At 39.7% G+C, this 15694-nt stretch overlaps 1 protein-coding gene across 1 annotated transcript in view; it reads left to right on the forward strand.

Annotated features, from left to right (window-relative positions):
- The window catches only part of nbas (NBAS subunit of NRZ tethering complex), a 181837-nt gene that overhangs the window by 24250 nt on the left and 141893 nt on the right, over positions 1 to 15694 (forward strand). The window contains exons 16-21 of the mRNA XM_031726216.2: positions 2683 to 2808; positions 3117 to 3268; positions 3370 to 3507; positions 10196 to 10274; positions 11963 to 12067; positions 12279 to 12415. Of these exons, the coding sequence (XP_031582076.1) occupies positions 2683 to 2808; positions 3117 to 3268; positions 3370 to 3507; positions 10196 to 10274; positions 11963 to 12067; positions 12279 to 12415 (737 nt within the window). The remainder of the gene's footprint in view (positions 1 to 2682; positions 2809 to 3116; positions 3269 to 3369; positions 3508 to 10195; positions 10275 to 11962; positions 12068 to 12278; positions 12416 to 15694) is intronic.

A 15694-nucleotide genomic window follows, 5' to 3' on the forward strand; every position in this document is an offset into this window, starting at 1 on the left:
GATGTTCAGCCTGCTTTAAGGCTATTTTTCAGACAGGGGATTCTCCGAAATGCTAATTGCTGCATTAGAAATATGGCTGTTGGTGCTAGTTGCTACAAATTGCAGCAAAGACAACAACATGCTTTATCATAAAGCCCAGTGAGAGTGGTATCGGCTCTCAACGGACGCAAGTTTGAGCACGGTTCATCAGTCATTTTTATGACCCATCATCCACTGCCTTCTTCATCATTGTCATCATCATTAGATGCCATTAGTCATCACCATCAATCCTAACAGTGGAGAGTTACAAAGTAATACATCATTATTATCTCTTTGTAACACTTGGTACTAGCAGCACCATCCCAGCTGCTGCTTCTGCTCTCCTGTTTGATTTTTTTTTTACATTTTTTATTTGTTTGGTTTTAATTTGTACAACATGTAGCTCTATAAGTAAAGAGGGAGGGACATATTTATTATATGTGTATGATTGAGTTTAATGTGTGCATGGATATGGTATTTTTTTTGCATGCGTTTTAATTCCAAGTTATCGCTTGTCTTATATATGCTTAGTTTAATTTGATATTTCAGTAGCTACGCACACACAGACACACGCACGCAGACACTTTCACTCAGTCGCAGAAACCTGACCTGATCTCTCCCCAGAGATTCACCTCAGCCAAGGTCTGTGCTGCAATTGACTGCGAATAGACTAGAACAAGTGATTCCAGGTTATTTCCTCAAGTCAGCCTGTTCATGTATTTAAGAGTTTGATGATCCATTTGTTGGCGTAACCCTGATTGTATGAGTAGAATACTGGCAGAGCTGCTAACAGTTTTATTAGCTGAATCCAGAGAGAGAAGGAAACATTTTTTGATGTCCTCCTACGTGAGGTTTAACTGTGTGGGGTTCTTATTGCCCTCCAGGAACCACAGTCTGGATAATGTGTTGCTTTGTACTCCTACACAGAAAAAGAGATGGATACTCAGTGTGTCTGTCGGCCAGTGTTCTTCCACATATGCACTTAAGCACAAATTGAGTGGGCTTGCACAAAAAATATCATTTTGATATTGGGCTGAAAGATTTTGTGAGACACTGATATGACAAAAAAATCTTTTATTATTATAATCTGCTGACATTTATTCCTGGCCAATAAAATATTATTAATAATGACAACATCAACAATAAATAGAAAGGGACAGTAGCATGTGTCCATTTTCATAAAACTCATAAGACCATTACAGTTAAAATAGGTGATTGTGCTGTTAAAATTGATTAATGTGGAAGCAGAACCAGTTTGTCTGACTGTTCACAGCTTTAGATTAATATCATCATAATCTAAATATGATTTTTAGCTAGCCTCTGCATGGTAAGTAATATACTTCTGCATGCTAAATAAAACTAAATAAGGGTAGAGCTTCACTTTAAAATACTTACTAGCATGTGTTGTAAAGTAGAGGCTAATATCCGATGAATTTATTGGCAAGGTCATGTTATCAGCTTATATTAGCTGTGACAATCTATCGGAAGTGACATTGTAAAAGATGACACATAACATTTTAAAAAAAGGGAGCGTAAAAGGGAAGAGAAACACCCTTCAACCATGCTATGAGATTTGACATTGCAAGGTTTGTCCACCAGAGGGCAGAATACCAGGGGCTGTTGTGAACACGTGATCTGAGCAGCCCGGTAGTGTGTGTGAGTGGAAAACAGCAAATAAGTACCGGTAACGACACATAGCAAATGTTAGGGTCTGCTTATGTTTTTGGAGTCTGAAAGGAAAAAAATTGGAAGATCAAGGAGTATTTAGATCACCAAATACGGCATTAGTTTTAAAAATCCTGTCTCAGGCAGGCTCTACTTTAAAGTATATGCTGTGCCGATGGTCAGTTGTGATTGTGGTGTAGCTATTTTGGCTTTTTATTTTATTTTTTTTGAAAGATGGTGCTGATGCTTTGTGACATTTTAAACGGCTTCTGATTTCTCCTTTATGTTTTCTAACTCGGGCCATTTGATTTCTTTTTCTTCAGATATCCCCAGACATGAAATTCCCTTCAGACATTCTCCTTCTCCCTCTTTAGCAAACCCAATTCAGGCTGTGTCACATTGCGCATTGCTACACTGATTGAAATCTGCATGTTCCAGCTGTTCCTATTCGGTCTTTGGGTATTCTGTGCGCATACAAAAAGGCCACAGTGTATGCATAGATTTATTCAATACCCTGACATCCTTGTCCTTCAGTGTAATGGAAAATATGGCTGTGGACAATGCTCCCTCTCTCTTTTTTTCCTTTCTTTTTTTTGCAGTGGTATTTTGTAGAAACATATACTTTAATGTTTTCTATTCAATTACATCGATTTAGGAACCCGCTGCATGAATCAGTTTGATACCCCTGGGATCAGGATTGAATGTAGCAGAAAATGAAACGAATTGATCTTTGTTTTTGGGTGCTTTTATTCAAATTTTACATTAGAAACACATAGTTCCTCTTAGTCAGAGGTGCTGGCTGGCCAATTCCAGGACAAGCTTCTTATTATTTCCTTTTATTTCACAAACACTCGTCATCATCCCTGCTAAATCATTGTTGAAATGCTTGTCTTTCCTGATGATATGGATTTGTTTTAGTGCTGTCTGTTCCACTGTCTGAAAGAAATATGCATAATTAAAGAGCTCATAATGTTTATTGTGTTTTTATTTATCTCGTAGATTGACAATGAGGAGTATGGTGAAGCCCTGTCTCTTGCCCAGGCGTACAATTTGGACTCTGACCTCGTCTACCAGAGACAGTGGCGGAAGAGTACCGTCAGCATAGCCTCAATACAAGATTATCTGGTAAGACATCAGTCAAAGGAGACACATACATGTGAGGAAATGAGGAGGAGAGATGAAGGATTTCTGGTGTTAATCACGGTATATTTTGTTGGTTGGCAAGGGGGGAAAAAATTCAGTGTATTTATGTGAATGAGTGGGAGAGGCACACACTTAAGTGCAGCACAAGTCCCCTTACTCTATTTCACGCATCATTTTTGCCAATTTATAGCAAATTTTTTTACCCTCCCGTCCCATTTCTGTATCGTATTTTATCCCATCATTTCTTCTGAACTCACTCCATCTTCTTCTGTTTCCTGCATCCCACCTAGAGCAAGATCCGCAAGCGCTCATGGGTGCTGCATGAGTGTGTGGAGCGCGTCCCGGAGAATGTTGATGCAGCTAAAGAGCTGCTGCAGTACGGCCTGAAGGGAACCGACCTTGAAGCCCTGATAGCCATAGGAAAAGGGGAAGATGGGGGCAGGTATAAAAGCTTCTTCTCTTCACTCACCATAGACTTACTCTGCTTGTTTCATTTTGTTTATCCGTGCTTCTTTTTTCTGTCATTTCTTTGCCGTCTCCCAGGTTCATCATGCCAGGCGACGTCGACCTCGATGACCTCCCTTACGAAGACATCCTTTCAGATGAGCAGGAGGTGGAGATGAAGAGGGAGAGGGAGAACAAGAAGAGACGAGAGCTGCTGGCCAAAGTTGACTTCAGCAGGTACACAGCCAGTCAGACTGCCGCTTGTTTAATCAAACAGCAGATGGACACATAATTGTCAGGGCAGACCAGAAATGCTGGCAGTTTTCCGAATAAACAGAATGTAAGAGAGGGTTCATTTAAACCTCCAGCTAAACTGGTAGTTTAGAGTCGAGCATGGCTGGCAAGCATGTCTCTTGTTTTAGTATCTAAGTTACTAAAGGTAATTACAATCTTTTTATTTTATAGTGTGATACTCTTTTTTGACTAAACCATTGGGAGTTTTTGAGATTATTTTTCTACTGATCTTTGAAGACAAGGAGCTAAAACACCAGCTTTGTTCTTAGAAGCATTTTCTGGGTGGGTGGACTCATCTCTCTAGAGAGGAACCTGATGCTGACCTGTGTGAGTCACCTTGTGTGCAGGTTGTTACTTACTTTTTCTAAAGATTAAATTAAGTCGTTATTATTCCCTGTATCAGCTAAAATATTAACTGTACTTCAAATGCTTGTGGGGAAAAATTGAGAAATTGTGATTTCAGTATTTAAGGTGTAGACCAGGAAACTGGGAGGAGGATGAATGGGTTAGAGTGCTGCCAAATTTATCACTGATTGTTTGACTGGGTTTCACACCAGAGAGGGGATCATGAAGGCAGGGATGTTAATGAGTTTGAGGAAAAGAGAGGGAGAGAGAGCGAGACAGAGAAAAAGCACTGGTGGAGATTAGTGGGTAATCTGCTGGAGGTAATTTATGCTTTTGTTTTCAAGTGCCCAGGGAAAGACTAATGAAAAAGCCTTTAGTGATCACTAATCACCTCTCATAACACACATGCAAACAAATTCACTCATCCATGTATCATGAAACACTCTTAAGCTGAATTACACACAACTACTGAAGTGACCAGTCACAAAAAGGATGCGCTGGGTGCATGGGCTAAAGCGCTTGATGCACATTTAAATTCATATCCGTTCTATGTTTTTGCAAGCAGGCTTTGTGCAGGCGCACATTTCAATCTTCAGTAGCTGGATTGGGCTTTTTCTTTTGTTCTTGCAGTAAGCAGTGAGCCTCCTGACGGCTTTTAAATGAGGAAGAGCCCAAGCGTTGTAATGTTAATCCTTTGTAATAGCTGCCCTTCACGTCGCTGTTCAATTTTTTTTCTTCCCTTTGCCCATTTGGTCATCTATATCTTACTGTATAATAAAACTGTTGTGCTTTATTGGAGAACTGCACTCCACTGTAGCTAAAGAAAAGATGGAGGATAAGAAAGAGGACAGAAGAGGTAGTAAAAAAAAATCGATAATGTACAAACATTAAAAAAAAAATTACATTAAATCCTCGGTGAATAAACTTCTTTAAATATGCCAGTTTTTCTCCTTTATCTGTCTTTGATTCAGAATGTCTGCCAGGCAGCTCACACACGTGCCCCCAGAATGTGTTTTTGTGTGTGTGTGTGCACACATTCGGGTTCCCCCACTAATGGATCTACCCGTGTTGCCTTGAGGCCTGCGGCCGATAATAATTCTCTTAATTTCTTTTTAACTACACCACCATTACAGAAATGGCTCAGTATCGATCACAGCTGCTTCACAGTAGTACTGCGTCTGTGCGTATTTTGTGTGGGTGACACGCGTGTGTAGATAAGGACTGTATTTAACTAATGTGACTCAGAGTGCATCTTTAATCCCACAGCGTTTGGGTTTTGCCTTTTATTTGTTTGATTTTTGTGTGTGTGTTCGTGTATGCTTGAAAGACATAATCAACAAAGATTTTTTCTATCTTGTGTCAATACAATAAATTAAAATGTCATCACTTTTAAAGAGGAAAAAATGACTTTTCTTTGTCAATGTTATTGATCGCTATGTAGAATTCTTATTCAGGAATGACTTTTTCAATAATCAGCCTCAAACGCTCTCAACTCCCTTTTGCTGTCCTATATAACATTAGTTTCTGAGGTCTTGCGGGTCAGGAATATCTAGAAAAGAAACAAAAAACATCTCAAGGATCTTCTTGGCTTATCGTCACTTGACAGTGTGGACTGGTCTAAAACAATTTCATCATAGTCATGGAGCACTGGAGCAGCACTTTGTCTTGAAACTACATATTCAAGTGTATGTGGGCGTTTGGCCAACAAATCTACATTTGATTGTGGATTTGGAGCCTTCCTTGGGATGTCCTGTGGAGGAACTTCAGATGTATGGGATATCTGGCTTCTCCTTGTGGGCTATATGGTCCCTGTACAACCGTAGTGAGAGCTTAGTTCACGTTGACAGCGAAAAATCCAACTTGTTACCAGTGGATGCTGAAATCCACCAGGGCTTCCCTTTGTCACCAACTCTGTACATAACTTTTATGGACCTTTTTATATTTTGCAGTATCCAAGAAATGGGCGTGTCAGGTGGTGTCGGGTTTGTTTGCGCTTTTAAAGACGATGTGGTTCTATGGGCTTAATAAGCTATTGGACTGAGTATATAGTGGCTGGAATAGAATTAGCATCTCCAAGTAGGACACCATGGTTCTTGGCTCACTTTGCGTTGCGTCTTGCTGTCCCAAGTGGAGTCGTCTTGGGGCTTTGTTCATAAGCGAGGGAAGAGTGGAGGGGGGAAATTGAATGATGGATTGGTGTGCCATCAACAGTGATGCAGATTTTGTACTGGTCTGTTGTGGTGAAGAGAAAACTGAGTGTGAAAGTGAAGCTCTCAATTTCGTAATAAATCCGTTCCTACCTTCACCTTGGCCACAAGGTCTGAGTAGTGACCGAAAGAATGAGATTGCGTATAGAAGCAGCAGAAATGAACTTTCATTAAAGGATTTCTTGGCTTAGCCTCAGAGGGAGGGGTGAGGAACTTGCTCATTCAGGAGGGACTGAGTAGAACCAATACTCCACATCCAAAGTATTCGGTAGAGGTGTTTCAGGCTGATTAGGAAGGCTCCTGAATGCTCCTTAGAAGAAGATGGTTGGACTTACTAGCTATGTAGTTGTTTAATGAGCCAAGCTGTCCCCAGTGAGCAACATCTGCACCAGGATGTTGTTCACTGAAAAAAGTAATTAAAGGTTGATGTGTCACATCATACCAGATTATGGGAGTTGGTAAGGAGCACAATAAGCTTGTTTGGTTGGTGCAAATGATTAAAAACTGTAAATAATCCCTTTTAATTGTGCAGCATATTACTTAGATTTATAAGAAATTATTTTGCGGACCCCTTGGCCTCGGGTCGCTGACCCCTTGGAGTCCCCAGACTCCGTTTTGAGAGACAGCACTATTTTAAAAAGTCAAAAGATGTTTCTCTCTCAGTACCCACAGTTTTTTTTCCCCTTAAAACCAAATGAAACAATGGATATTAATATACTTCTCCAGCCCCTCTTGTTATTACTAGCTGTCTCTTGTTGGCAGTGTGTTGCATTTGCCAAAATGCATTCAGTTATCCTGAAATATAGTGTCTGCCAAGGGCCATTATAACGGCTACTCACACTTTACTCATACAACAAGATAGATAATACTGCAGTTGTATCCGTGTGTGTGTATGAGAGAGGGGAGGAAATTGTGTGAAGAGAGTAGTGTCTGCTGCAAGGTGTTTATGTTCTTATCAGGTCAGAGTCAGACCTCAGTCAGAAGTCTAATTTTCTCATTTGTTCCAGCTTTGGACTGTGCTTGTGTCTGTGTGGAAGGCTGTTTATGCTTTTATTGTAGCATTTAGATCTATGAAATATATGTGTGCGCATAGATCTTGAAGCAGTTAGTCTCTTTACCTTAGTTTACCACTAATTTAGCAGCTATTTATTATAAGGGCACTCTATTAAAAACACATAAAAATCTTTATAAAGGCTCATGCACTGTGCTGCCTTTTTAGTGTATAGCCAGGTGGGTCCATTTGTATGTATAACAGTGTATTACAGCACACCCTGTTTATGCTGTATCTCAGTGGAATTCAGCTGTAAGATTAGCAATTTAAAAGCAAGAGATGTCGACCTGAATCAAACATTCAGCCATGTCTCAGCCATATTGGTGGCTGTTTCTGCAATACTGCTCTAGCACAATGGTGTTGTTTAAAAGTTTTATCAATGACCTTAACGTCTTAAACTGGACATTATATTCTGTATTTAGTATTATTATTATTATTATTGTTATTATTATTTAGAAAGTGATACATTTTATTTAAAGATATATACATAAAGTCTGTATAGTTAGCGTTTTACAGTACTGACATCGCCATGCTTACAGCTTCTTAAAGCTTCTACCAGGCCTATGGAGTCCTTTGTATTTCTATACATGCATGTACAGCATAATGGTTCCTACTCAGTGCTTGACTGTGGTCATGTTTTTTGGGTCACACTGATCATTTCTCATCCTCCAAACATGGTGGGTGGAGCTTATTCCAAAGAGCTGGATTTTTGGTTTCATCTGACCACACCACCTTCTCCCAAGCCTTCTCTGAATCATTTAGATGTTCACTGGCGAACTTAAGAAGAGCCGGGGGACCTTGTGGGTGCTGTAGTATTTCAGTACATTGGTGACTGTGGTCCCGACTGCCTTCAGGTCATTAACAAACTCCTCCTGTATAGTTTTGGGTTGATCCCCCACCTTTCTCATCGTCTTGGTCTTGCATGGAGCTCCAGACCGAGGGTGATTGATATTCATTTTATATTACTTCCATTTCCAGTTAATCACTTTTCAGCATTTGATCATTTTTTAAAAAAAATCTTATTTTCATAATGAAATAAATTAATCATTTTACAATGCCCCCCAAACTGCAGTAACTTGGATGATCTTCTATCTCTTAAGCAACTCTGAAAATAAAGTGTTCTGCTCCTCATATCCATCTTTACCTGATATACTTTACCTCACCAAATAAAAGCAGGTGCAACAGATTTGTATAAGAAAAAAGCAAATGCCAGGTACTTGCATCATTTCCCAGCATGTTTAGAATGTCACCAGTTCTAAACATTCTGGAAAAGGTTCAATGTCAGCAGCAGGACATTGACCAATTTCTCTTTTTGATTTGTCGCCATAATTGCTCTTGTAATTGCTTCAGTCTTTTTTACTGTTCACAGAGGCTCAATTCAGGCTGCTGTCTTGTGGCTGGCTCTGAGCTTTGGATAACATTAGCTTTAGCCAATTTTCCTTTTATTAACATCTTCAAACTGGGCGTATTCATCTGGGTGAAGGTGATTTAAGTGTTTCATTAGGTTTGTTGTTACGAATGTTTTCATGATAGTTCCCTTACGGTTTATGGGCTGTGGATGTCTAATCCTTTGACATGAATTTTTTTTTTTTTTTTTTTTGGCATAACATTGGTTAAATACTATTCAAAGATGAGCAGAGACCTGCTGGAGTGCCAGTGTCTCAGTAGTGTTGTATATGTGTTGTGTATATATAGAAAACGTTAAACGATAACAGATCCAAAAGATATCAAGTAGCTACCGAGACATTTTACTTTAAATAATATCTACTTGCTCAATAAAGAAAACAAAGATGCCCAGAGGATCAGTAATATCTTTAGAACATACTATATCACTTATAGCATGGCTAACAGTACATTTTGACACATTCTGTATTATTGCATGTCATTTAATAAACTATGTCAGAGTAATAGAAGAGCTTTGTCAGAACTCCTCTCAACCAAATTAAGTTACAGAGATATCCTGTCACCTCTTTTTAGATTTCAGAGCCTTTCTTGGAAGTTATCATTAAGCCATCATTCAAAACCTCAAGAGGAGAGCAGATGGCTAAAATTGCTTTCTAACATCTCATCTCTCCTCCTTCCCTCGCTTGCCACCACTCTCCTTCCTCCATCTCCACTTTTCTTACATTGCTCTGAAGAAACGAAGCACAGCAGTAATTACCACTAGTACTAGCACTAAGCCGGCGCTCTTTGATGTGCCAGAGTGTGTGTTGAGCCAGTGTTAATCTCTGTTAGTCTGTGTAGAGGACCCCGATAAGACCCGATAGCGCACTCTGTAATGAGGGATTTGGGATTAAGACAGCGGTGGAGAGGTCAACTCCCCTGTGGTCACATCGCAGTTGATACAGGTCAAGTTTATAAGAGGGGTTGCACCCTGCTTCACCTGGTTGGATTGTTTCTTTGTGAATTGAACTTGGAGGGTGTGTGAGCATGTGGTTAAAAAAAATGTTTTATTTTACCTTATGTGTGAACCGAGGGGGTGTATCTGACCACTCCTAGTATTTTTCAGCCATGCGGTTTATTTCTTTTGGTTGTACCTTGAGTGATTGAGTTTTAGGTAGATCCTATATAGCACAGTGCCTTGGTGTTTGTGGCCATCCCCTTTATTTATGGTTGTGATTAAATGACATTGAAAATGGATTTGGTTCTCACTGGGCAATCGCTCACCTCATTGACGGCTTGCATCCTATACATAACACCTGAATGAGTGGCTCTTGTGGTCATAAGGAGTTGATTTGTTGCTGTTGGAAAATGATTAGGTTTAGAGGGCATGGTATGGTATTGTAGTCACCAGTCCCAGGCCTTATTATATAGGTCCCTGTGGGCTTACTGTGTAAGGTCAATTTACAGTTAATTTAAAGCAAAGGTGTGAGTTAGTGCAGACGACACACTGGGCTTGGCGTTTGATTTGATTGCAGTTAATTTCTGTAGTCAAAGTCATTGTGTTGGAGGTCTCATGTCAATTGTGTTAAATTGTTTGTGCTGGTATGGTGCTGATTTGCGTGTTTAAATATGATTGCATGCTTAGGCTGACTCTGGAGCAGAAGGAACTGTGTCGGAGCAGACTGAAGCTTCTCTCCTACCTGGACCGGCTCGCCACGTACGAGGTAACAACAATCAACCCTTTGACTTAATGAACTCTACATTTTCCCAAGTAAATGGATTTCATTAGGACTGCAACTAACAACAGTTATCCTTATCAATAAATTTGCTGTTTACTTTTTCAGCCTATTGAGTAATTAACTTGATGCATGTTTGAAGACTAAAGAGAATCTCAGTAAATATTCACTTTGGGAGAGCTGGACCCAGTGAACTTATTCAACTGTTGCTTAATATTCTTTTGTTTAGCTGGTGCATAATATTCTCCCGAACAAGAAACTCATTAATTAAATTTCCAATATTCAGCCCCAACAATTTTAATTTTATTTACACGTAATGAAGAAATTAAGTAAATTGAGGCTCTGCGGATCAACAATGCAATATCATCTTCCTAGAATATTTAAATGCGATGCAAAAAAACATTAATTGAAAAAAGTCTGTTTTTTTTTCATCATATTTAAAACTACTGCAAGCAGTGACTTAACAGATTTTGATAACTAAACTCAGGAGAGACTTCAGAGGAAAGAGATTGCATTTGAGGAACCATTAATTACTATTACATTTATGTTAAAGTAGAGGTTATTTAATGAATCTAATATTAATGAAGAAAAAACTTTGTTTTCATTGTAGTCTTTATTTCATAGTTGTTTTCCTACTGGCAAACTAATGCGTTCGACTTTAATGTGCAGTCCGTTCAACGCTAATAGGCTTTTCTCATCTGCCATTTTTTTTTAATTGAAATTATGTCCATGAGAGACATTTTAAGTATGTGAAGAATTTATAGTTGATCTGGTAAAAAGCTAGCACTGACACTGAGAAGTATTATTTTAACTTCACTACTAATAGGCCTACAATATCTCTGCTTCAGTGCTACATAGATGGATAGATACGTGCTTAAAGCAGACACTTGCAACTACTTAAAACTGTGGATTTCAGATTCACAGTGAGTAATGTTAACATGCAGACCCTTATCACGGATGAACAGGGCCCTACTCGCTCCCATACAGGAGAGATGAGATTTTATCCTGCTAGATATTCGACTCAGACAGAATGACGTTTCTCTCTTCATTCGGACATTGTCATGGTAACTGCAGTACTCGTCAGATTCCTTTTGCCCCGATACATTTTCTCTGGCTGTCTATGAATATGATATTAGCGTTTTTATCATCCCGACTTGGGCTGGCTCCGTCTGCATAGGACCCCATTCAAAAGCTATCCATCAGACACACACACGCCTCACACACTCTTCTGCACAAAGACACACACACACACACACACATGCTCTGGCATAATGGATGCTACAGAGATTTTATAACCACAAATACACATAAATCCCTCTTTCCAGGACAACAAATGGTCCATCCTGACATATGCTCACACACACACACATGCACACATTTAGATGACTCCAACTAAAAGGACAAGACAGCTGTAAGCCACAAAAATTAAATAGCATCTCTGTTGGCTTTGCTTTAGTGCCTTCATTTGCAGTCACATCTTCTACTTGCACTTTCCCTCGCATCTTTACTCTGAATTCCTTTCCACTCATAACATTTATTCTGGAAAGATAACCCTCTGACTCACAAATTTCTTTTCATGAACTGTAGATGTATGCGTGTGTGTGTTGTGTGTGTGTGTGTGTGTGTATCTCTCTGAGTAATTTCTCTTTCTTTCTCTCTTGCTTTCTACTTTCCAGGAAATACTTGGCGGCCCTCATGCAGCGGAGGAGAAATACGATGCAGAGTTCTTCAAGAAGTTCCGAAGTCAAAACATTGTTTTGTCAGCAAGAAACTACGCCAGGGTAACCTTGGCCTCACACTCCCACAGAATGTCTCACTAATTATCTCTGTGCATCTTTTTATTTTAACTGTATGTGTCTTTGTTTGGAGCTAGGGATGTGATTGATTCTCTACTTTAGAGAATTCAGTTAGGTCATTTAGACACACACGAGGGTAAAATCGAGGCACCAATTGGCATTAAGCGTTTTCTAACATACATTTTTTTGGCCACAGGAGAGCAACGTGCAGGCTCTTGACATTCTTTTCACATATCACGGAGCAGAACTCCTCCAACATCGACTAGCTATCCTTGACAACTTTCCGGAAACCACCTCTCCACATGAGTACACCACCTTGCTGCCGGAAGCCTGGTAAGACATGCACAAATACGCACTTACAAGAAGGTCCATGTCTGTTTACTTTATAAATACAGACATAAATGGTTTACCAAGCACTGCACACTTGCATTATAGATGGGAAAAACTCATTGAGATGGTGTGATTTATTTGTCCTGCAAGAGTAAATGGAGGAAACGACTAAAAAAGTAGAAGCCTTTCTGTGTTATCTTTTGCTGAGACTCTGAGAGAACCAAATGAAACGACTCATTGAAAAATAATGTTTACTCAGAAAGCTAGAACATTCATTTGAAGCTTGGTGTGGTTCAAAGCGATATGAGCTTCATAACCAAATATCTGCAAAACAAATATAATCTGTAGGCAGGGACAAGATTTTTGGTACCTGAAATGCACCAAAAATCCCTGTGATGTCTGAATTGTATTGAAGAGTCATGTTTGTGCAAGTTTTGCATGCAGGTAAATAGTCTGCGTAAAGAGCAAAGGTAGGATTTCATGTTTACTGAAGGAATAAACGCGTCTTGCATGGGAGTGCCTTACTTTGCATGTAACAATATTTACGTAGCTTTTGTGTTGTGTGCTAAAGTGGCATCCATGGACGACAGGGCTCAAGGTTTCCCAGGAGAAGAGTGGATTATAACAATATGCTCAGTCTGTGGTTTAATTTTCTTGTTGCTGATGAGACACGAGTTGCTGTTTCCCAAACCGCTGAAGCGAAGGTGTTGAAGTAATCCAAATGTATTCTTTAGTCCCCTTTTACAACAATTCACACTCTCGATATAGAAACTGCATTGTTTACAAAGAAAAAAGAAAAGTATACCGCCACTGGGACTCGCACCCTTTCTAATGCCAGAGAATCCACTGTCACACCTTTGTAGAATGCAAGAGTCGCACATCCCTCTACATTTTAAATTAAAATGACCTAAAACTGGAATCGCACCTCAGTCAGAGCGTGCACTCAAGAGTCTTTCTCACATTCTCACAGTGGGAATCTTTTTGCCGTCATTAAAAAGCACACACGTACACAAGTTGATTCTGTCACTGCACACGTGTGCGCACAGCACCGCAGCTAACGGGCTGGCAGAGACAGCAATGAAATAAGAGGAGAGAGACTTAATTGCTACTTCTAAATTTACATTCAAACAAAGCCGAACACCTTCAAATGATACGATACTTGCTTGAACAAATGCAATTGTCTGTTATTACAGTGTTATTCCCCCTGGTTTTCACTCTCCACTGCCTGTTTTGTATTTTTTGGCTTTGGGCTTGGAGAAATGCTGAATAGGAGCGAGGAGTGATGGAGGGTTGTTTTGGAGGGAAGAAATCATTCCTCACCTCTTTATGGTTCACTAATAGCAGTGACTGGATTTACTGATGGGCGCAGCCAGTCATTCGGCGTGCCTTTTTCCTTAAATCGTAACTCGTTTTTCTATTTAATCCTCGATACTTCATTTTAGCTTCTCTGAAAATCTTACAACCCTGCATCTAAAAAAGTATGATGATAAAAGGTAAATGTACAAATGTGCAAATTGTCCAAACCATATGTGTAATTGAGGATAAAGGCATAAGAATGAAAATCTTTTTTTTTTTTTTTTTATATGTACGGTATATTTGAGTCATTCTGATTCAAGCAACTGTCCAAAAAGTTGCTACAGGATTAACAAACAAAAAAAGCTGGAAAATTGTCTAATCCTTAAAAAGGAAAAACACCTGGTGGAGCATTTAGCAACTCATTAGCTCAATTGTCAACAAATTAGCAAGAAGAAGAGGCAAAATCGTTCAGAAAAAAAGGTGGGTGTTGGGGTTCACCCCACTTTTTGGAAGATTACATGGTCAGATAGTTCAGCAGTTCAAAGAGATCATATTCTTTGGTTTCAAATTGAAAGGAATTTGGGGATTTCATCATCTACGTATGTCTTATCATTAAATGATCAAGAGACACCAGAAAAAGACAAGGCTGAAAACCAATTTTGCCATCACCTTTGGGCCCTCGGGTGCCCCTACATTAAAAATGGACCTGCTTTTTGTGGTAAAAAGAACTGCACAGACTCAGAAACACTTCCAGAAACCACTTGTCCGCTGCATCCAAAAAAAAGGTTCAAAGTCAGCCATGCAAAGACCATGTGCAATATATTTTCAAGTGCTGATCTTAAGCTCATCTAATATTAACAAAGGTGGATTTTTGTTTTTGAAAATAATCCAAAACCTTCCAGCTTGCCCATGTGATGGTCTGCAACTGGGGGAAACCTACACATCCCTGAGGGACATGGTTAATGCTAATCAATAAAGTTTTGGAGAAAAGTTTCAGTGAAAGTCTTGCTTATTTCAGCAAGATGATACCAGACAGCATCCAGCATATAATCCAGCTGTAGCAGAATGAATCTGCGCACTGCCTGCAGCCCAAACCTGTCACAAAGTGAAATTTTGATATGAAAAAGAACCAAGGAAAATAAATTTTGAGCAGCCAAACACAGTGTTAAAGGAATCTGATGCAACGCTGTTGTAAACATGGTCCTGTCCCACCCTTTTTGAAACCGGCATTACATTCAAAATGAGCATATCATTTGTAGAAACAGGATTTTACAGATATATTCTCTCTGCCACTGCTTTATAAAGAAACATGTATTTGGGGGTGGCAAATTCATCAACTTAAAAAAAAAAAAAAACCTACAGAAATAGATATAATTGTTCATATAGTTTCCACATACGCACACAAACAGGCACACTACAACACAGCTCCCTTTTTATTAGCCACGACTGAGTTTGTATGGAGGTCAGGCGCTTGTGGCTCTGCAGTGAGCATCCATCATGGCTCTGCCGCTGTGGGGCAGTTTCCTATTTTCCCCAGCTTGTGAGCACCAAATGCTGCTCCAACAGCGCTCGCTCCCACACTGCAGCAGACGGAGCCAGCTCAAGCCATCTGTTTGGTGCTTACTCCCTATATACTGAACTTGCTTCATTGGAAAGGGGGGGGTAATACTCTCCTGTAATATTGATTAGGTCTGTGAGGGGACCTGTAGACTTGGAGAATACTGCATGTATTTTTTTTTTTAAAGGAGTCTTTGCCTGTAGCTTCAAAGGGTCATCTCTGTGGAAACCAGAAATAAACTCCAGCTCCAGGTTTGCTCTGCATCTGCTGTTTTCAATCCTGCTCCCCTGCCTCTCCGATGCGAAGTAGATCAGGGATGCAGGCACAGAATAATTCATTCCTCCTATCGATATCTGGCCGCTCACGCCGATATTTACTTTCCACTCTCTAACTAGGCTGTCTTTAATGAGGAAAGAGCACCTGGGAGT

Source organism: Oreochromis aureus, linkage group 15 (assembly GCF_013358895.1).
Source record: "Oreochromis aureus strain Israel breed Guangdong linkage group 15, ZZ_aureus, whole genome shotgun sequence".
Lineage (NCBI taxonomy): Eukaryota > Metazoa > Chordata > Actinopteri > Cichliformes > Cichlidae > Oreochromis > Oreochromis aureus.